At 39.5% G+C, this 23863-nt stretch overlaps 1 protein-coding gene across 1 annotated transcript; it reads left to right on the forward strand.

Moving 5' to 3' along the window:
* papss2b (3'-phosphoadenosine 5'-phosphosulfate synthase 2b) lies at positions 1-23675 on the forward strand. The gene is made up of 12 exons (XM_007896918.2): positions 1-224; positions 6552-6666; positions 6829-7064; positions 8347-8485; positions 12008-12126; positions 13099-13212; positions 13976-14087; positions 16269-16474; positions 18034-18169; positions 18758-19026; positions 20951-21180; positions 21774-23675. The coding sequence occupies exons 1-12, from the start codon at positions 201-203 to the stop codon at positions 21913-21915; spliced, it is 1842 nt and encodes a 613-aa protein (XP_007895109.1). The 5' UTR covers positions 1-200; the 3' UTR covers positions 21916-23675.
* The last annotated feature ends 188 nt before the right edge of the window (positions 23676-23863 follow it).

A 23863-nucleotide genomic window follows, 5' to 3' on the forward strand; every position in this document is an offset into this window, starting at 1 on the left:
TTAATGGTGTACTTGTGGGGTGGGTGCAAAAAAAAAGAGGGTGGGAAGAGGGACGTGTCCGAGTGATTTAAAAAGGGATCGCTCGCTGCCTCCCTTCCACCTTCGTCCACAGTCTCCTCCATCCGAAGCCCATCAGCCGATCGTCAGCGCTTCGCAGCGCTCAAGTCACTGAGACTCAGTCGCCGACTCCGCGTCTCGTTATGTCAGACGGCAAACAGCAGACGGTGAGCCCCAAACTTTCTGAAACTCTCAGCATTTCGCGTTCAACTCACTGCGAGGGCCGAGGTCCTACGTTGTTGAGCTCCAGGGGTTTCAGCGATTCGAGAGTTGTTGTTTTTTTGTTGCCCGGTTTGCAGGGGATCCCCACACACATACACACACACACACCCCATCACACACACACACACCATCACACACACACACACCATCACATACACACACACCATCACATACCCCATCACACACACACACACCATCACACCACCATCACACACACACACCATCACACACACACACACCATCACACACACACCATCACACACACACCCCATCACACACCATCACACACACCCCATCACACACACTCACCATCACACACACACACACACCCCATCACACACACACCCCATCACACACACTCACCATCACACACACACACACACCCCATCACACACACACACTCACCATCACACACACACACTCACCATCACACACACCCCATCACACACACCCCATCACACACACCCCCCATCACACACACCCCCTGATGTTGTGGACAGCGGCACCGTATCTGCGCGGCTGTTCCTGCAGCAGAAATCTCTGCTTTGGGTTATTTAGACTTAAAATATAGCGCAGACACAGAATGACGAGGGGGGGGGGGTGGGGGTGGGCAGAGGTAACGCTTTCAAAGGAATTATTCCAACAGATGATTTCTAAAGTCCGGGCGGGGATTTACATTGATTTTTAGGGGCGGATTAGAAGTAATGCGCTTTGTCAATGCTGCGCTGATGTGTTTTTTTTTGCTACAGCGGATCGTCTCAATAGGTGAGCGCTGAGAGTAACGTCGAGGTATTCGGTACTGATGTAGATGACAAGTACAACTTGTTACGCGTTTGAGCCATGTAAAGTGTTGCTTGTATTCCAGGCGTCAGTGCAACAAACCTTGATTGTATGATACGAACAGTAGTTCATTCATGAATGCAAAGCTTTCACAGCTCAGTATGAAGTCAGACTTATTCCCCAGGTGGTGGTGGCTTTCCTGGTATTTCCTCCCAGGAATGCAGAATTGCCAGTTGACTACCCTCTTGGAATCGTTCTTACAAGAGAAAAGTGTCTTTTTTTGAGAAGAAACTACACGAACTGAAACGACCCATAGATAGTCAAAGCACATTAATATGGCAGTCGTTAAGACTCCCAAGTAGGTATTTGGCCATACAATTTGATAATGTGAAGCAGGAGAGGTCCTGTCTACTAAAATTTATATTTTTGTTCTCTCACTTAGATTGTACTATTCAAATCTATAATACTTCTAGTCAGCTTTTCAACTACAATAAAGTGTTCATTTGCAGTTAACTTTATTTACAATTTACCTGCATATTTATTTCAGTTCCAATAATGGAGAATATATTTGAATAAAATCACTTTTAACGCATTTCTTAGGAATTTCCTCATCGTGGTAAACATTTTGATTCGCCCACAAATATACGGTCAATTCACTTTACAGTCTATTCTGTGAATTACTTTGAGATGTCGAGAAGATGTGAAAAAGCGCTATATCATTTTACAAAGAAGTATAAAATGTTTTGACCATTTCCTAGCCTGGCTGATGCTAAGATTCAGCAGTGCTCTGGAAGTGAAGTTACCCCTAAACTCCATAGGATACAAAAGGTCTCCATTGATGCTCTGTGTGAGCCCGGGATAACCCAAGCTTATACACTGAGGATAATAGAAATGTTTAATGTACATATACAAAATGTTAGTTGTCCATAAGGAGTTTGTCTTCAAGCCCATCTGATCTCATCTTTCCAGAATGCCCACCCCATTCTCCCATGACAGCGTTAGACTAATTCTTAAATTAGTTCAGCATCCCGGTATTATATTCTTTCTGGTAATATGTTCTAGTCATTAATTTCTGCACAAACAAGTACGAGTCTGAAATCAGCAGCTTGCCCTAGCAGATGATAAAATCTTTCTAAAGTTAAAAATTAAACAGAATACAACTTCCATTTCACACGTTACTGTGTAGTTACCAGAAGCTGATGGTTGATAAAGTAGTGAAAACCATTCCTAGAAAATTCCCATCTACTTTTCAATGTACTTTTCCCTTTTAATTTATCTCAGTAGTGGTAGTTAGCTAGTTCTGTTTTATGTCACTAGGATTGTTTCAATAAACCATAATTATCCATAAAGACATCACTTGTTTTTTTTCATACCTGAATGAAGAAATAAATTTGTTGCAAACGTCAATATAAAATACAGAGATAACAATAAAAACTTGCATTTATATAGTCCCCTTCACATGGATTGGAGTCCCGGAACGTTTCATACAAGAGCTTCTTCAATGAATGTTAAGTTGCTATAAATCATGTTGACAGATCTCAACAACTTGCATTTATATACTTGCTAAGTTACTTCACACAGGTACCTAACAGTGCCGTGGCTTAACACTGAACGGAAAAGGCTAGGTGACCAAAGGCACGGTCAAAGAGAAAAGTTTTCAGGTGTGATTTGAAGATGGGCAAAGGAGGTCAGGATGCAGGGATTGAGGCAAGGAGTTCCAGAGATTCAGTGTATAGTAGCTGAAAGCACGTTTCTTTCAGTCCTGCACAAAACATACCAAGATATTCCTTATGTATGCTCACTTTAAATTAATGTGTATAGTATTATTTTTGATCAAAAATGCTGGATCAGTACATTTTAATTGCACAAATTAGTTTCTGCTGGCAATGTTCTTAGCCCTTTGATAAACTATGAAGTTACTGCTCTTTTCCCTGTCAAATCATCTCAAACAGCCTTGACCATGAGCATATGTTCCAATGTGGGGCTTAACTCCACAACTTTCAGACCTAAAGATAAAAGTGCTATCAACTGATTACATTCTGCCTCATTAGGAAAGAATAAACCGAGAACCTGGTTCTTTTCAGAGACCCTTGCCAGGACACACCATAATAGCAGAATGTGAGTGACTTGCTTCACTAGGAGGAAGTATCAGAACCTCTTCACAGCAGTAATGTTGAGATCAGTAGCTTAGCCACCTGGGGAGAAATCAACCTTGCTTTCTCCACTATTCCACTTCCGTTTTACAAATAAGTTGGGACCTCATCTCCAGCAATTTGTTAAGGGCTTTCATGAGCCAGCTGACACATTCTTGCAGCTGAATGCCTACAAGGTGAAGAATCTTTTTTTCTATTGAAGCTTTCAGTTACACAGTAACTACATTAAAATTCTACACAATCCACGAAGGAATAAAACAAGTTTTGTGAAGTCAAATGTGTATACAGGTTAGTTAACAGAGTGTGTGCATTTCACCACATCACATTGCACCAAACAAGAGTGACCTTTATCCTGGGTAAAAGTTCACTCATGCTCTTCAGCACAAAACCACTTGTTGAAAATGTAATCTCTGCATTGAATTTCAGAGAATCATTGCTTGAAATTGTTTTTAAATCCAAAAGAATCAAATTGAACATATAGCCATCCAATTTCCCTGATGATTCTTGAATTAACAAAGTTGTTCCATGTTGCAGGAGGGGTGAGAAACCACCTCATGAAAAGATCTTACTTGCTATTGCACATTATTTTAGAACATTCAAATGCTAACTAAATTAGGGTTTTATTTCAATGCTAGTAAGAGCTGCTTTACTAATGAAGATATCATCAGTTTTCATGTTGGTCAGATACATATTTTATATTTCTAAACAGCTTCATTATACCAGAGTCTGGAGTTTAGATATCATAAATGCAGACTCACTTTTTGAAACTTGAACATATACAACAATATTAATAATAATAATCCTTGCTTTTGATATACCAATTGCATATAGTAGTGTCCCACAAACAATGGTGGATTGCATGACCAAAGACAAAATTATATCACATGCAGGGCAAGAGCAGATTGTCCTTTTCGTCCTGAGAAACCAGTGCTATTTTAGTTGTGAAATTAATCATGCAGTGAAGAAGATTGAAAATAATGTAAACCAGGTAATGTATGAACTTGACAATAGCAATTCTAATAGTCAAAAGGCAAAATACTGCAGATACTGGTTTTCCATCCATTGTAATAGTACCATCTGAGAATGAGGCGGAAAATATAGGCTTCGGGTGTTTGCAAAGTTAGAATCTTCCACCAGATTCTGAAAAGTGCACTTCTATAAGAATAGTTCATAATTGAATGTTGTCTTTTAAAAAAGAACATAATTAATAATTAAAAACTATGAATAAGGGCTTCTGATTCACTGTGTATATTTAAGTATTTAAAAAAATGCTGTATTGTTTTCAAGTACTGACTAGTACACTATAGTTATCAAACAGCTTTATTTTTTTGTCAGTTATGTATGTGGCCAACAGAAAACACTGAAATAACTACAGTACTTACATAAATTGTCATTAGAAATTGTCACTCTTTTTTTATACAAAGTTAATAAGTTATTCACCAATACATTATTCCCTTTATTCTTCTGGACAATTCAATTTCCAAATTCAGAGCTTTTCCCCTCAAAATAAACTATGCTTGTGACTCAGTAATACTCAAGTTGCCGATTGGCGAAGACAAGAGATGGGTCTTATTTGATTAAGTAATCAATGCAAAATATTATTCTTATTGGTAGATGAAAGGAAAGCATCTTGCAGACACCATAGCAGTTATTGAAACATTGATTTTCTTTTAAATCTCCAGTCTAGTTACAAATGAATGTAAAACTAAGGTAGCATAAACAAATCAGCCAAGTGGCAAACCTAATGGCAAGGCAGAACACAATTGACCTCCAGGTCAATTTAAATCCGGCTAGGTGACATTCCCAGTGACAACTCCTTTTTGGTTTTGAGGTTGTGTGGCTTGTGTTAATTTTTTTGTAAACCTGTTGTCAGCTCTATTGATTCAGTTTACAAAGGACAATATATATTAAAAGTTAGGTTGGCTTTTAAGTTCTTGAGTTATTATAAAGACAATGTCAGGGTTGGTGGTTGTTTTGTTCCACTTTAATGGGAGTCTAGAGTGAACCTGGAATAAATTCAAATGTGCAGGAAATGCAATAGGTCTGTAAATAGTAATAATACTTACATTTGATATACTATTGTGTATTACTTGAATTTCATCCAGTCACTCTGACAATTCTAACAATAATAATCCTTGCATTTGATAGTGCCTTCACGTCTTTGATACGTATCAACGTGCATCAGAATATATTGTAAAGTGAATTGACTGTATTTTGTGGGTGAAAAAATACGCAAGTATGCTGATGGGTTTCAGCTTATATTTTTGATAGAATACTTGAATTAGAATATCTGTTCCAGGTACCAGTTTCAAGTTGTAAAATGGTGATGGTTTAAAATGCGATTAACATTTCCTTAATTACACAAGTACAAGCAACCATTCAGACAGCTCCTTTGTGAAAACCATCCTATAACAGGTACCTGTATTATTAGTATTTCAATGTCAAATAGGTTTGTAGTTACCAGGGAATTCCTGAGGCAAGCCTTTCAGCAGTATGAACGCCCCATATTGTCTTGGTTAGTTTTCTTTAGACAATGCATTGCTTTTCCTGCTCTACATGAATATCATATGTTCAACTTTCTTGGCTAATTATTCCGTGTATCACAGTAAGGTACTTGTGCCTACTAAAAAAAAATCCTGTTCTACATATGCACACAATATTGAAATCAATTGTTTGTTGTTTTCAGATCAAGATATATGGAACAGGAATAAATCAGTTTTTTGAGAAAGAACTCAGGTTTCTTTCCCATTGTAATTAAACTAGTATGAAAGTCTGATGTCTCAAATATCTTGTAAGGGAGATTAGTAGTATTTGAACCTGAAAGCAATGAAAGAAATGGATCCCCTGCTTTCAACAAATGCATAATTACACCAAAACTTTTCTGGTGCCTTTCCAGAACTCACTGAACTCGGAAGTGCAGAATCTGATCAGTAAATTAGCCTGGTTAACTCAAATCTATTCAGAGTTTCACAGATGAATTAACATTCTGGTCAGTTTTATATAACTAAGTAGCATTTAGTGTATGGTTAAGTGTGGCAAAACCATTAATGAAGCTGCTGCCTTATTGACTGGGATTGTCATTGAGTTTCCAGACATTGCATTACTCACACTTGGCATTTCAGAAAGCTGGGCTTGTGTGAAATTAATGAAAAAAATTGGCATTAAATTCTTAACTCAACAGACAGAACCTGCAGAGCACGAGTAGAAATGTTCTGAATTTACTTTTCTTTATTATTTTTACAGTGTGTACAGTTTCTTTAAAACTGGAACATGTCTTTTTGTAAAATATTCTGTTATGAAGGAGTACAGAAATACATTGTTTGTGTTCTTTTTACACAGGATATCTGCAAGTCCACCAACGTGGTGTTTCAGTCCCATCATGTCACCCGAAACAAGAGAGGTCAAGTTATTGGCACCCGTGGTGGATTCCGTGGATGTACTGTCTGGCTTACAGGTACAGTCCTCTCTGAGACTAGGTACTAGACATGATTCACTTTCTAATGTTTTAATCCAACCAACCACTTTCATACACTAGGGTATGGTGTGAGTTTTCTAGATCTTGGTAATTTATTGTGATTCCACAAAATACTCATTGCATCAATTTATTTCCATTTAGGACTTTCGGGAGCTGGGAAAACCACCATTGGCTTTGCACTGGAAGAGTACTTGGTTTCCCACAAGATTCCTTGCTATTCTTTGGATGGAGATAACATTAGACAAGGACTAAATAAAAACTTGGGGTTCACCTCTGAAGACCGTGAGGAGAATATCCGACGTATTGCTGAGGTGGCCAAATTGTTTGCAGATGGCGGTCTTGTCTGCATCACCAGCTTTATTTCCCCATTCACAAAGGTAACTTCACGAAAGGAAGAACACATTAATACATATCCTGTTCTATTATATGACTTTACTCTCTACCTCTTCTTTTTCTGTCCATTTCTGCCTTTGAACCAGTTACTAACTTGCGTTCCAATTTTCTCTCCATTTATTTGTATTTCAAGTCCTTGGGAAAGTATTTCACACTCACTTAGTCCTTTCTCTAGTGTCAGTTCCAACTCGTAGATAGGACATCAAAGTAGAAACGAGCAGTTTTAGAAGCCAGATACTAAAGATTTAGAATGTCAGGTGGGATTGGCAATTTAAGTTGCAATCTTGACTGGTGTTTCTCACTTGGGTATCCTTTAAACAACATTTGTAACATTCCTTGTGATCTGCATATATAAAGATATTGTTGCTATTTTAGAAGTGTCAGCACATAGTGCATAATATAACATCTATATTCGTTAGAAAGGCTCGACTCTGGCTTGAGTCTATGCGTTTTCAAATTCGATAGAACTAAATAATACTGCAGATATCCTAGGCTATCTGAACTTTTAACACACTAACACCTGAGCATGAGGAGCTGAATAATTACATTCTTTCAGGCATCACAGAGCTCCTGCCATTCATTGTTGTTTTTTTCACCATTATACACATACAATTAGTAGCTTGACAGGTTTCGATTTAAAAAGTCCATTTAAAACAGGCACTCAATAATGGGTGATCTCATTACAATGCTTATTGAATTGAACTCCATTAACAAACACCTCAGTATAAATTTCATCATAAATCCGGGATGAGCAGCATGATTGATACACTCGGCCTTGAAGAGATTGTTTTAGGGGCACTTCTGTTCACACCAAATGAAGAGGTGCCTATCGAGTTTGCCTCCACTCCTCAATGATCCTTTAAAGATTGTTGGACTCCTCCGAGAACACCCATTGGGGCAATTTATTATTCTACTATAATTTTAAAAATTGAAACTAAAACTAAACCCAATTTCAGGGTGCAAATGAGCACATGTAGAACGCTGATACTTGCTGTTAGTTTTTGCAACAGTGTGCACACACTCTGGCCTATTATCCAAAGTCAATGGCCAAGTTCTTTCACATCTTAAATTGAATAAGTCCTTTGAAGCACCAAGGAATCCAATATTGATGAGAGAGAAGTACAAGTCCAGCTCTACTGCTGCAAGCGATACCCATTGCCTGCTTTCAGAGAATAAGCAAATAATATTCAAGTAAGTTGCATCAGTCAGATGCCTATGTTCCAATTTAATACAAAAATCAAAAGCTGTTTCTTGTCTCTTTTTCAGGATCGTGAAATGGCAAGAAAAAGTCATGAGCTTTCCAACCTTCCATTCTTTGAAGTTTTTATTGATGCTCCCTTGGATGTTTGTGAAGGTCGTGATGTGAAAGGTCTTTACAAGAGGGCCAGATTAGGAGAAATCAGAGGTATAAATGCCAAACTAGTGGTAGAAGTATTTTTACTTTAATAACAAAGTTAAATTCAGAACAGCCCCATTAGATTACTTGACCTGAGTGAGGACAAGTTCACTTAAACTCAACCCGGAAGTATCTCACATCCATGTTTTTGAGTGCTGATTAGCTAGTTTTTTGTGCTTAAAAAAAGCTTCAAGATGGCAGCATTTCCTGCCCTTAGCTTGCTATCCACCAGAAGGGTTGCTAATCTTCTCCAAACTATAATAAATATTCCTTGCAATTGATATAGGATATTATCATATCTTTGAGATGTCTCAAAGTGTTTCAAATATACTGTAAAGTGAATTGACTGTATATTTTGTGGGCGGAACGCCCTACATTGAACTGTGCACGTACATGTCAAATGTGCACATCTGTGACCAGGGCTCCCTCTGCTTCCTCATCCTCTCCACCAGGTTCGACACAGTCGATCACGCCATCCTCCTCCACCGCCTTTTCACCGTCATCCACCTCAGTGGGACCGCACTCGCCTGGTTCGAGTCCTAGCTCACAAACCTCCAGCAGTACATCTGCACAAACAGCTTCTCCTCCCGTTCTCACCCGGTTACCTGCGGGGTCCCCCAAGGTCCATCCTTGGCGCCCTCCTCTTTCTGATCTACATGCTCCCTCTTGAGGATGTCATCCGCAGACATGGGGTACATTTCCACATGTATGCGGATGACACCCAAATCTATTTTTCCATCTCTTTGCAACCCCCTGATGTTCTGTCAGACTGCCTGTCAGAGCTCAGGGGCTGGATGAGCGAAAATTTCCTTCAACTTAACATTGACAAGACAGAAGCTATACTCTTTGGCTCTCGTCAACATATAAAATCTCACGGTTCTCACCTCCTCCACCTACCTGACTTCCCCCTAAAACTCTCTAAACCCGTACGCAACCTAGGTGTCAGGTTCAACCCCTAATTATCCTACCTCCCCCACATCTGGACTGAATGACTTACATTAGTGGAGTCCTGTAGCTCAGTAGAGCACTTGCTTTGCAAGTGAGAGACCTGAGTTCAATTCCAGGCAGAGGGCGAAACCTTGGGCAAGTTTCCTTACTCCACACAGAGCCTAATAATAATCCCTCCAAAACAAAACAATAATAAATTGGTCATTTTCAATCCACGACTGTTTGTGGGACATTGCTGTGCGCAATTGGCTGCCGCGTTCGCCCACAAATATACAGTCAATTCACTTTACAGTATATTCTGTGAAGCGCTTTGGGACGTCGAGAAGACGTGAAAAGCGCTATATCAAATGCAAGGATTATTATTATTATTATCCGGTCGCTCACCAGCACCGCTTTCTTCCACCTCTGACGCATCACCTGTCTCCGCCAATACCTCTCTCTGAAAGCCACTGAAACCCTGGTCCATGCCTTTGGTACCTCTCAGCTGGACTAGTCAAATGCCCTCCTCGCCGGTCTCCCCTCCACTACCATCCATAAAATCCAGATTATTCAAAACTGCCATCCACATTCTCACCTGCACCAAATTCCACTCCCTGATTACCCCAGTCCTCGCCAGACTGCACTGGCTGCCTGTCCCAGAGAGGATAGACTTCAAGATCCTCCCCCTGGTCTTCAAATCCCTCCACTCCTCTGCACCCCTACCTCTCTGATCTCCTCTCTCCTCAAAACAGTGCCCGTTGCCTTCGTTCCTCTGTGTCAGGCCTCCTCCTTTTCCCCCAAGTCCTCCGCTCCATCCTCGGCGGCCGTGCTTTCAGCCACTGTGCCCCAAGGCTCTGGAACACCCTTCCTCACTCCCTTCGCCTCGCCCCCTCTCTTCCTATTCTCAGGTCTCTGCTGAAGACCTTCCTTTTCGACCGTGCCTTTGGTCACCTTCCTCCCCCTCCTCCTGGCTCAGCCCCAGGATCTGTTACTGTGAAGCGCTCTGAGACGCCGTCCGGCGCGGAGGGCATTATATAAATCCAAGTTGTTGTTGTCGTGCATTCAGTGCAAGAGACACGGGCATCACTTCCTGAGTATACATGTGATAAACAGGAAGTGCTGTTGATGTCACAAACAAAGTGGCACCAGTGACATTTTGGGGACACAGCGCATTTTTGTGCAGAGCATAGAAAGTGATATCAGCCCTGAACTGACAACCTGAACGGACACGAGTCTGACATATTAGACTCAGACAACCAAATTGTAATGGTTATAGTGTATATTATTGCACTGTATTATTGTAGAACCCTGTACACTTAGATAAAATACATTTTTGTTCATCTTGATAATTTCAAGTTCACAGAATTGTCAATGGTAAGATATCAAAGATGGATGTACATACAATTACAGTTTCTTCTACTTATGACAAACCTGGTCAATTATTGACAGAGATATCAAAGGGGAGGACAAGTTTGCAGGGTTATGGGGAGAGCGCAGGAGAGTGGGATTGATTTGGATAGCTCTTTTGAAAGAGCCAGCACAGACACGATGGGCTGAATGGCCTCCTTCTGTGCTGTATGATTCTATGATTTTATGATCAGTGGCAAGTATGCAGAGAGCCAATGTTCAGTATTAGGGCAGCATTTGAACTTCACTATTGGTGATCTATAGTAACCTGCAGGATGTACCATGTTTGTGTCTACATTGAAAACAAAGTCAAAATAATTTGCTGAAAACTCTGTTGACCTTGAACCCTCTATTTAAACTAGAATGAATGTTGAACATTTAGTAATCTCTCTGGTGGTGACTCCCTGGATCAAGGACGTTTTAATATACTACATGTTCAAATTTGTTCAGGTTTTGAATCCTGCCATAATTTAAATCTGCAATAAAGGTTTGTCCATCAAACAAAATAACTGAAACATTATTAACGTTTTTTGTAAGTTCTTTTAAGAACATCAGAAAAAACTGCAAAGTTTGAATTTAGCAAAATTTTGGATGCCCTAAAATACTGTAAAAGTAGAATGGATCTAGACCCAAATAGAATTTCTCCTCATCTCTATTGGGTCAGAGTAAACTGCAAAATATAGCTCTGGCATCTTTGCCCTAACTTCAGAAGAGCACCCCTTCTGCTCCAGCATTCTACTGTATAATATTGGCAATTTAAAGCCTATATACATATAGGGTATTTTTGTGTTAGAGATTCATGGACCACTTGCAATCATGTTGACATTGCCTGAACTCATTCCTTGACAGATTTTTGCAGCTGTAGAGAGGGGAAACCTTTCTCCCAGTTGCTTATCCACTGATCTGCTCACATTACTCCACAACGTTTCAAAATATTTTATTGGTCTGCAACATTACTTGTTTAAAATGTTAATCAGAATTCAAGACCCTCCTCTTCGACCATGCCATCGGCCACTCCCCTTCCGCTCCCCTCCATTCTCCCCCCCGACCCCTCCCGACGTGAAAGGCGCTATACAAATGTAATTTTGTTGTTGTAAATGGAATGTGATCTAATTGAATTCAACCCTTAACAATCAAAGTTCTTTACATTCCAGAAAAATTGTAGGTATATTTAGCTCACCTTATTTCTCTGTACAGGATTTACCGGTATTGATTCCAACTACGAGAAACCAGAGAATCCTGAGTTAGTACTGAAAACAAACACGATGCCTGTGAATGAGTGTATTCAACAATTGGTGGAGCTCTTGGAAGAGAGGGTGAGTGAAAAACCTGCTCCAGATTACTCGTAGATCTCAGCAAAGATAATGCTGATTGGTGAGATTAATGTTAATAGAATTATTACTGAACTCTTCCAGAATTGACATTACAACATGAAAAGCACAAAAGACTTTTGTTTGCTTTGGACAGGAATAATGCACTTTAACTTGTTTTTCCTGAATAAGATTTAGTGATCCATTGTATGTTAATTTTTCAAGTGCACCCTTGTTAGCATAAGGAGCCAGACACATAATATATCAAACCATATTTTGAGCTCTGATGGTTTTAGCTCTCACTAATTTGTGACTTCTCCTCTGTGTAGTGACCCACCGAGTAATTGCAAGGGATTCAAAAAATTAGCGGTGGTGATCGCTATACGTGGCACAATTGTTTCCTAGCTGTGATACGGGTTTAAAATCTTAAAAGTTCCTTCTTTATGTCCCATTGTGCAAACCAGTTTGCTGGCTGCGAGAAAGGCATTGGTGGGGATGGGAGGTAAAAGAGGTCAGATGAGAACCAAATGTCTGCTAGGTATCTATTAATACAGTATTGCTCATAACAAGCCCTCAAGGTACGAGTAGTAATGCCCAAAGTTAATTTGTCCTCCAAATGCATCCTTCCTGATGCAGCTGTTTACAGTAGGTCACTCAGCTAAAATCACAATTTACAAGATTGGGAGGGAGGAATTTGAATTTTTTTTGGAAATGACAGAAGAATCTAACATTCATCTGCAAATGATTTCTGAAACCTGGCCCACTACAAGATGGGCCAGTTTACATGTACAGATAATTAGTAAATGTTTCATTATCAAACTGAAGTAGTGAAAATAGAATACATTTAAAATAGCTTTTCAAGTTAAGCCTTGAGCCTGCCTGGAACCTACTCTGCAACGTTAATTAATCTGTGCTTTTCTAACTTATTTCGAACCTATCCAATAGCAGACAAAACTGGTGTGTTTATTGTTTCTTCAGGGAATAGTTCCTGCTGCTGCCAATGAAGAAGTGAGGGAACTTTTTGTGCCTGAAAACAAACTAGACTTGGCCCAGGCTGAAGCTGAGTCACTGCCAAAACTGCAGATAACAAAGGTAGGACAAGAAACAGCAGGACACAACTTTTTATATTGTTAATATATTTTACCGATGTGGCATTTTGATTCTACATAGATAAACCCATTCCAAAAATAAATTTACACTGTTTGATTTTGTAATAATGCCCATTTTTAATTAAACATTTGGGGCTTATTTACTACCAAGTGGGCAGCGTTGTTGCCTCATTGCCAGTGGAATTGGTCGCCACCTTGCCTTTAACATTGGCTGGAAAATAATTGTTTAAATATGTAAAGTCACTGGTATTAGCATTCGAGCATTTACTAGGCTGAAATCATGGTTGCTGTTAGCAGTGAGGGTGAATGCTGTCATCTTGCCAAAGGCAATAAGAATGGGACACATGCTTCACATAAAATGCATATATTCTCCCAGCGAACACATTTCCCTGAGCTCCTGCCTGCCTTGTCTTCTAAAAGAAAAGCTTTAAATGTTTGGAGGACTATTAACGCCAGCTTCTTATTGACCTCAACACTTGTGCAGTCTTATGCTGAATTTAATGGCTGCACTGCTTATCTGAGTGCCAGTCTCAGCATTTAATTTGTTAAAAATTCTAAAAATCCAACTGCTGAAATTTGTTTCAAAAATTCAACTCCATCATAGAATGTCCAGCTATCAGAACCAAGATGAAAGCCAGCCTCAACTTTGAAAGCAATGCAGTGTTTATTTTTTTTCCTCATATGATTTTCTGTGCCGTGAAAAGAAAGAAAGTGCAATTTATTTGTTGTTTCTTTTATACACACAGTTGGATCTGCAATGGGTGCAAGTTCTAGCTGAAGGTTGGGCTACTCCACTTTCAGGCTTCATGAGAGAGCGAGAATTCCTGCAGGCCATGCATTTCGGCACTTTATTGGATGGTAAGGATCAGAGTATGGCATCTTCACACTGTATCTGTCATAATGATGTTCTATTCAAGGTAAAGTTTCACAAGTATTTTATTCATGTCGCCTCTTAGACCACTTCTCATTTGTCGCTGTTGGATAGGATTCAATTTAGTGCATGTATTATCTCTAGCAGTTTTGATTACTTTGAAGGACAGGGTAGGACAATTTAAAGTTTGGCTTGTCCATAAGCTACCACTCTCCCATTCCCTGCCCTTAGCCTGTAAAGTACTTTGAATTGTTATCCCATGTGAAAGGACATAGAATTATAGTATGTATAGAATTATACAGCGCAGAAGGAGACCATTCGGCCCACCAGCTCTTTGAAAAGAGCTATCCAAATCAATCACACTCCCCATAGCCCTGCAAACTTGTCCTCCCCAACAAATGTAAGTTGTTGTGGATCTAAACTGCGTTTGTCAGGCAGTTTGTTTCAATTTTCTAATTGGACAAATTCCAAAAATAAAATGTAATGGTTACCAACTTTAACATTGCATGCAAACAAATCGCAAATCTAGCCTGCTAATGATCCCTTCTAGCCTCAGGTGCCTCTTTCAATACTGACACTCCTGGTAGCTAAAAATATTTTAACAATAAATACAAAAAAACAGTTATTTTATCTTCCAAACACCAGTACCTTGACAATAGTAACAGCAGGAAATAGGCTAGAAGCAAAGTTGTCTGATATTTGGCAAAAATTCCATACCTCAAAAGAATGTATGATGTCTTTGGGTCATGGAGTCCTGTAGCTCAGTGATTAGAGCGCTCGCCTCGCAAGTGAGAGACCTGGGTTCGATCCCCAGCAGGACAACTTTCCTTATTCCACGTGCCTGATAATAATCCCTCAAGAAAAAAATAATAAATTGGTCACTTCAATCCATGACTGCTTGTGGGACACTGCTGTGCACAATTGGCTGCCACCTTTCACTCACAAATATACAGACAATTCACTTTACAGTATATTCTGTGAAGCGCTTTGAGATGCCTAGAAGATGTGAAGAGTGCTACATCAAATGCAAGGATTATTATTATGGTTGCGATTGTAATAACTAATTCCAAAGTACTGGTGTATTAGTACTTTTGTTTTTATCAGCAACTCAGAACACCGCAATCCACTAACCATAACCGCACTAATTTGTTCTATTACTGGGTGACCTCTTTGTACTTCTTACCTTTATCTGATTGGCTTTCTTAATTGCCCTTTACTTCTTAAAGATATCCTACAGTGGTTTCTATACATGCATGATACAGAGTGTGATAACATAAGAGGTTGTAAACATATATGTTTTTAAAAAAACAAGAAACACATGTAGTGGCAGAATAACCTAATTCCCACAGAACAATAAATAGTTCAGACCTCGGCTTGTGCCATTTGTACTGATTGTAATATTTTGATTACCTGAGGCTCCAGGGCTAAACTAAGAATTCTGGCTCTTATTACAGTCAAATTTCTTATTGAATTAATATCTAGATTCACCCATTAAGAATAGACACTCACCCAAGTACCAGCAAGGACCCTTAGGAGAAGAGGATTCGGAACATCATTGGTAACCAAGCACCGACAATATTAAAGCTACATGAAAGTTATCAACAATTGTTGATAAGGAAATGCTATAATGAACTATTAAGTTTCACAAATATATTATTTATTCAGTCAGAAAGGCCACATGAATTTGGCAAAGCTCACTTAACGAATATCAGCCTCATCATATAGATATTCTTTAAATGATTGAGCAACTAATTCTACTCTCACCAGCTGCAGAAACTTTGATTTTTACAGGGAAGATCTATTGTCCTTGATAACTTTTGGAATGAGGAATCTTGACTTGACTTTGTATCAGCGGGTATGATACTACATGTCTACTGATAACATACACTTCAGAGTAGAAACCAAGTTAGCACAACATTCAGTCTTTAGTCTTTGCCATGTTTGACATAGATTGAGTATTTAAACAGGCTGGATTATGAACTAGAATCCCTTAGTTTGCCATTTAGGAATTAACAAAAAAGTGGATAAGAATACTTGATAATTGTGGCCCCTATTGGATATATAGTGAATAATTCAACTGTTCTATGGGGTTTTAAGTCGTGCACTTTAATAACAAGCAATGCATGACTTGTGCTGCTCTGAAAGCTAACCATCTTTCTCTGTCCCAGGTGGGGTCATCAATATGACTATTCCGATTGTTCTGCCAATTACCACAGAAGACAAGGAGCGGTTGGCTGGATGTACTGGCTTTACACTCATGTATTCAGGCCGCAAGGTGGCCATCCTTCAAAACCCAGAATTTTTTCAGCATAGGAAAGAGGAACGCTGTGCGCGACAGTGGGGAACAACTTGTGAAAAGCATCCTTATATTAAGGTATTATATTCAACATTAATTCATACTCTGCCTCTCCGGGGAAGTGGCAACATTCATGCTTTAATGACCCCCTCTGCTTTTTTTTTTATTATGAGCTTCTATGTGAGGTGGACTGCTAGCTACCATGAAGAAAATTAGCCAAATTTCCCAGGATTGAATAGCATCAGATCTCATTGCTTCCACAGTGAGTTGTATGATCGCTGAAATTAAAACAACAACAAGATTGCATTTATAGAGCGCCTTTCACATCGGGAGGATGTCTCAAGGCGCTGGACAGTTGGGTCGGGACCCGAGCAGTGGGGAACTGGTCAGGGTGAGGGGAAGGAGCGAGGAGGGGGTAGAGAGTCGAGAGGGGAGGTGAAGGCACGGTCAAAGAGAAAGGTCTTGAGACTGGCCTTGAAGGAGGAAAGGGAGGAAGCAAGGCGAAAGCACTGGGGGATGGAGTTCCAGAGCCTAGGGGCTGAGAGGCTGAAAGCCCGGCGGGGGATGTGGAGTGGAACGGAGGGTACGAGCAGGAAGGTAGGGGGATAGTAGGTCGGAGAGGTAGGAGGGTGCAAGGCCGTGAATGGCCTTGTAGGTGAGGATGAGGATCTTGAATTTGATCCTCTGGGGGATGGGGAGCCAGTGGAGGTGAGCGAGGGTGGGAATGATGTGGTTGCGAAGCCTGGTGCGGGACAGTACACGAGCTGCAGAGTTCTGAATGATCTGCAGGTTGTGGAGGGAGGTGGCGGGAAGGCCGGCGAGGAGAGAGTTCCCATAGTCCAGCCTTGAGGTGATAAAGGCGTGGACCAGTGTTTCAGCAGCGTGAGGGGTGAGGTAATGCCGTAGTCTGGCGATGTTCCGGAGGTGGTGGAAGGCGGTGCCAGTTGTGGCGCGGATGTGGGGAGAAAGGACAGCTCAGGGTCGAACAGAACGCCGAGGTTCCTGACTGGCTTTGAGAGGTGGAGAGTGCAGCTTTGGATTCTGATGCTGTCAGCGCCTGAGGTGCGGAGGCGCTGACACGAGCCAATCAGGAGGGCCTCAGATTTGTGCACGTTGAGCTGAAGAAATTTGTCTCTCGTCCAGGACTCTAAGTCGGACAGGCAGGCTGTCAGGCTTGTAACCCCCAAAAAACTATGATGCTCTGTGCAGCTCGGAATTCGTGATGTTGTGATTTGCAGGACGATGTCATATGTCCTACACTTCCATTGTGGGCAAAAGTTTTTTTGAAAAACAATGCGAAAAGTTCCACAGCTGTGCTGAACATTACATTATTTTTATTGTTCAGTTTGGGTCCATTAACTCAGTTTGGATCCATTAACTTATCATGTCACTTACAGGTCATTGCTGACTCACTTGCACATGACATCACTTACAATGCATTTGTGCTATTCACAAGTATCCAGTCAGTCTGGTATAGCTATTGTAGCAAGGTTTCCAACAACTTTGATAATATCTGTTATCTAGAAAATCACACTCTTAATGCTAAGAGAGTTGTTTTACAACAGCGTATCAAGCTGTGAAATTCTGATGTGAACCACAGATACTCCAGTAACCGCAATTTTAAAAACAACTTTCAGATGGTAATGGAAAGTGGAGACTGGTTTGCTGGGGGTGAACTTCAGGTCTTGGAGAGAATCTCTTGGAATGATGGGCTGGATAAATACCGCTTGACCCCAAAGGAACTCCAGAAGAAGTTTAAGGACATGAATGCTGGTACAAATTCTCTTGTTCTGATGTAACAAAAAAAAACTAAATTTCCATGGGTTTTGTTTAGAACATTGAAGTTTTATTGATGCTGTTTCAAGCATTGTTTCGCTTCACTCCTTACAGCTAAAGAATCTTGTGCAAATATACAGATTAAACAATGGAACTTGAAACTAAGTGACTAGAACTCAGACAATATCTTAACTGTTTAACTACTTGTGGACACTCTTGTTATATTTAGGGTAATGACTATTTTAGAGGGAGGCAAAGTGCAACCACATGATACATGGGTTATACAGGACATGGAAGATGAATTGATCGTGGTTTGCAGGTCTAATATTTGACTAGGCTTTGTTGAGTTTATTAGAATCAAACTATGATGCTGGAATGTATCATTGGCAGGAGCAGACTTGTCTGCAGAAGTTGGATAAAAGGAAGATTTCTCAGATCCGAGTCTGGTATTTAAACAATGTTATGAAACATACTGGCATTACTGTACTGGCATAGATTGTTCCCAACAGTAGACATGGAGGCGAATATCCAATTCTCATTTTCTCCAAAAATGTCAAGTTGATCCCTTTCTTGTCTTTGTTACAGATGCCATCTTTGCATTCCAGCTCCGTAACCCTGTTCACAATGGCCATGCTCTCCTAATGCAGGACACCAAACGTAGACTTCTCGAGCGGGGTTACAAACACCCTGTGCTTCTTCTGCATCCGCTTGGGGGCTGGACTAAGGATGATGATGTTCCCCTGGAGTGGCGCATGAAACAGCATGCAGCCGTACTGGAAGAAGGCGTGTTGGACTCAAATGCAACAGTTGTAGCGATTTTCCCTTCACCCATGATGTATGCTGGACCAACAGAGGTCAGTAAAACACCAAAGAAAGGAAGGGAGAAAGTGAAGAGATTTAAATGAACAAAGAATCTTGGAACCAGATTCCAAACCGTTCGTTATTCACAGGGGCAAATGGGATCGATTTGAATTGTGCAATTAAGTCTGTTCTGACGTGTTTGCATGGTGACTGATAACTGATCTGTTGTCCTAAATCTCATTTGTTGTCACTGATAGGTTGGATTCACTTTCTTCTCGAAACAAGCGGTTGTAGTTTGAAGCCTAAATTAGGAAACTTGTAGTTCTGCTCAGGTTTAGAGTTCTCCTAATAATCTTTACATGCTTCTTTCACAAGATTGACATTGTACCACACATCACTTCAAATTCTTTCAGTAAATTGATGTGAGGTATCTGAAAGTAGCTTTTTAAAACTTCATTCATAATAGTTGTAATGTATTACAGTAAATCGTGAGGTCAGAGGAAATATCATGAATTTTAAATATTCAGCATCTCTTGGCTAAGAGATAAAATTGATAGTAAATCATGGTATTCTCTACAGGAATAGTTATCTTTAAGGATATCTTAAAAATGCCAAACCACCCAACCTTGTAAATGCTTCAGTGAGCATGAAGAATTCAGAATCAGTTCGATGCACAGAAGACCAACCTCCCCGATGACAACACCAGAAACAGACACTAAACTTATCCTTTCTGAGTAAGCAGGCCCTTATTTGAAATCCATGCCCTTATCCCTAGAAGCATTTTCAGGGTAACTTATTTTACAGCAAAAGCTTCATAATGGGCAGCGAGCAGTATTTTCTTCATCTGACCTGAGCATTAGCACCATGTGACCTAATCCAGACAGACCGGCGCTTGCTGCAGATTAATTGGGTATTCACCTCATGTGTGTCAATAGAACTTTGCTGTGTACAAAAAGCACAAATGTACATTACAGTAATTTTATGCACTTTTGTGACATTGTGGGTGCTTTAAAAAGGCAAGATCTCGCACTGCTAAAAACAGCCGATGTTCACAATCAGAGGTAACAAGTGAATACTTTGGAAAAGGCAGCTGAGGGGTGTTCGCACATTGTAGCATTATTTACAATGATTCTAAAAGAAGTGAAGAAAATTGAGGGAAAAATCTCACCCCAATCAATCAGATATGAAAGACGTTTTATCATACCTGGATGTTTTCATGATTTGAACTTACATTTTTAGAATGTTTGTAACAATAAAACATCTCAAAATATTTATAGTAATTACCATTTCAAGCAGTGACAAGCGTTTGTAGGCAAAACATGGCTGGTAATCATTGGGTAAACTGTAAAGTACCACAAATACCCATGTGGCAAATATCTAATTCATCTACTGCAAGCGTCAAACATGTTGCAAATATAGGGACATTTATATTTTATATATAAAACAATTTTTCAACCCAAAGTGCTTTGGAGTATCTGGCTTCCGAGCTTCCATAAAAGTATAGGTCCCAATCTAGAATTAGCAGAAATAAATTGACACAGGCACAGTTCCATGTGCCAGTCTGGTCTGGATTTGTATATCCAGTGCAAAATGATCAGGGGCATTTATTTCAGCAAAGTGATTGTTTTATCTTGTTTTGTTTTAATAAAGTTGTGCCGCTTCTGTGAAGAAGGCAGAAAGTGAGCTCAGTCTGTTTACCAAATCACTGTATAGTTAAATTGCCTGTGCTAAGGAAATCCTAATCCTTCAGAGAAATTTGTATATCCGATGTGTTCTTTTCTCCATCTTTTGATTCACTCAAGTGCTGCAAATAGAAAGTGTTTGATCTTTATACCAAAGTTTCAAATCATTAATGTTGGTCATTTGTTCAGTTTATTGAACACTATTGTCTCGCAAATGTTTATGTTTATTCCACACTATGCTGTTTATTTATTTTTATGTTTATTTATGTTTACACATTATGCTGTTTATTTACAGGTTCAGTGGCATTGCCGAGCTCGAATGATTGCTGGAGCCAATTTCTACATTGTAGGACGTGATCCCGCAGGCATGCCTCATCCTGTCACCAAGAAAGATATGTATGAACCAACACATGGGGCCAAGGTTCTGGGCATGGCCCCAGGCATGAACTCTGTGGAGATCATACCCTTCAGAGTTGCAGCATACAACAAACTAAAGAAGTGCATGGACTTTTATGACCAAGAAAAGTAAGAAATCGTAGTAATAAGTTTTCATACATAACTTGCATATGCAAGGACCTGACTTAATTCAGTAATTATTTTGTTTTGCCAGTGCTGAGCCACTGCGCTAAATATAAACCATCTCCAGGGACGGGAATACATTGGAGAAGGGGAGATAACTAAATTGATTGCAAATCTACTCTCGGCTCAAATTGTCTGCGCTCTCCTACTCCCCACTCTCATCCAGTATTGAGCTGCCAAATTATATTGGTGCAAAGTGTATTAGGATAAGACTGATACATTTTGATACTCAGACTTTTAACAAACTTGTATGCCTGTGGTTTGTGTTCGCTGATTATTGGTAAGCCTACTCTATGAGTTGTCTCTACGGAGGAAGGGGGATGAGAGGGGAAAAGAAAAATAATCTTGTACTGTTTGCTGAGCAACACCCTCGGAGGGCTTGGCTGCAATTAGGATCTTTATTTACGATATATACTGGAACAGGAACCCATACCCTTCCAACCATGGCACCCAATGCACTTTATACACTGACCCATTCCATCATGTCTGAGAATTGAAATATTTCATTTGCTGATTTCTTGTGATTCCATTATTTTTAGACATCATGATTTTGACTTCATCTCTGGCACCCGAATGAGGCAGCTTGCTCGCGAAAATCAGAATCCACCTGATGGTTTCATGGCTCCCAAGGCTTGGAAGGTGCTGACGGATTACTACTCCTCATTGGAAAAGAAAGCTTGACAGACTACTTTTAACATTCAAAAGCTAGTTCTGATACCACACAGCAACTAGCCAATTCTTATTTGCTTTTCTATTCTTTTCTTTTAAAACCATAAATTTATTATATTTCAATACTTGTGTAAATTGGGATGAATATTGATTGATCAAGATGTCAAAATGATGATCTAGCTGCAAAAGTAGGGTCTTAGGTGATCAGATTTTTTAAAAAAATGTAGGACATCATCCGTACAATTTTTTTAGTTCTTTATAGTCTTAAATGAAATTCTAAAATATATTCTGTTTTTTGCTGTAGCCATTATTTTCATATAAAAGTATTTATTTTAGAATTCTAAGAAGTTATTTAAGAATGTTTTTATATACACTGCACATTTCTCTCAAAATGGCTGTGTAGCACTGTTTTAAATGTTTTCTTCTGTTGATTTGGAACTGTTACCTCAGATACTAACTGATGTGTGAAGGAATTAAATTTAATACAGGTTCCATTTGAAAGGGATAGTTGTTGCCGACTGGAGCAGCTTATTAACCAAATGTGAACGAAAGTTAACTTTACAGAAACCATTGGTATTTGGTGCTAAGTGATGTATGTGATCACTTCTTTAGTATCACAGAAATGTTTTCAGCCGCTAATGCTGGAAGTTAGGTTACAATTCTGGATGTGTGGGCAAAAAAATGATACAGGTTGTTTGATGATTCCTCAGTGGTTTTGTAACGTGTAAATAATTGACTTGGTTGGCCTTGGAGCAGGACAAGAGAAAGTAAGCGTCAAATAATGATTTTGCAGCACAAAGAAGAAATTAAATGATTAGGCAAATAGGGTGCAGATTCTGTGCCAAACCATTATAACAGAAAGAAGATGCACTTAACTTGCAGCAGTGTCTCCATATTCCTTTTGGTGCTACTTTCCAATTCTGTCCGTGATGGAGGGGAAAACACAGCTTTAGAGATTAGAAATAGCAATTGCCACATGTGGAGCAGGATTCTCCCTGTGTGTCCATTGTTTGGGAGATTCAATGCACAATTCCTAGCAAGAAGGTTGCACGATTAGATCCCAGTGATATCCATCACATGCACCAGGCGGGATATCAAATAGGAAGATGATAGAATGGGTATTCTGGAAGGATGAGATCAACTGGACTTTCCTCATCTGAACTGCGCTTGTGATCTTGTAAATGGTGAAACATTCCATCTTGGGAAGGTAAAACCTGAGAAAACTCATTATCTTTAGATCATACCTCTTGCTAATGGATTAAGGAATACTGTAAATGGTGACCTTGAACAAGTTCACCAGCACTAATGTCCTTCCCACATAGCAAAGGGAGCTACATATGAGGGAGTGAAAGATCATGAGACATTTGGGAAATTAGAGTACTTTCCAGCATCAGCCACATGACTCAGTCATTTTAGAAACATTAAGGGACTTTTCAGTTAAGATTTACATTCACTTGCTCTTTCATTTTAAAAAGTTTCGATTGAAAAAGTGATTGAATGGTTTTAAATTTCTTTAATATGAATAATAGCTACAGCAAAATGGTTATGTGAGCTTCTAGAAAATTGTTTTAATCTTAATTCAAATGAATCAACTCGTGCCTTTCCCAAGAATGTTCAGAATTGTTACTATATATTTATTTGATAGATTGGAATATTTCCATTGTGCCTTAATCTATGTAAGCTTTTAATACATGATAAACTGTACCTATCTAAACTTTGCATATCAATATCATGTATGCTTAATATAAATAAATATGAATTAGTCATCATAACTATTGAGTTCTCAAAACATAAAATTATAGATTATTCAATGAAGTGTACGTGTTGCTACTAATGGACTTTGAATGAAAGGCCAAGTGGTTACAGATTCAAACCCCAGGAGTTTGAATTCATTGCCCAGGTTGACATTCCAATCCAATGCTACTGTTGGACTTTGCATTCCAGACATAGGAATATTTCC

Source organism: Callorhinchus milii, unplaced genomic scaffold, assembly GCF_018977255.1.
Source record: "Callorhinchus milii isolate IMCB2004 unplaced genomic scaffold, IMCB_Cmil_1.0 Scaffold7, whole genome shotgun sequence".
Classification (NCBI taxonomy): domain Eukaryota; kingdom Metazoa; phylum Chordata; class Chondrichthyes; order Chimaeriformes; family Callorhinchidae; genus Callorhinchus; species Callorhinchus milii.

Excerpts from the sequence above, each read along its gene's own strand:
- papss2b (XM_007896918.2), top strand. The coding sequence starts at position 201 with ATGTCAGACGGCAAACAGCAGACG. Across the intron at positions 8,486-12,007 it reads CAGATTAGGAGAAATCAGAG|GATTTACCGGTATTGATTCC; the intron begins GTATAAATGCCA and ends TTCTCTGTACAG. Across the intron at positions 21,181-21,773 it reads GACTTTTATGACCAAGAAAA|ACATCATGATTTTGACTTCA; the intron begins GTAAGAAATCGT and ends CATTATTTTTAG.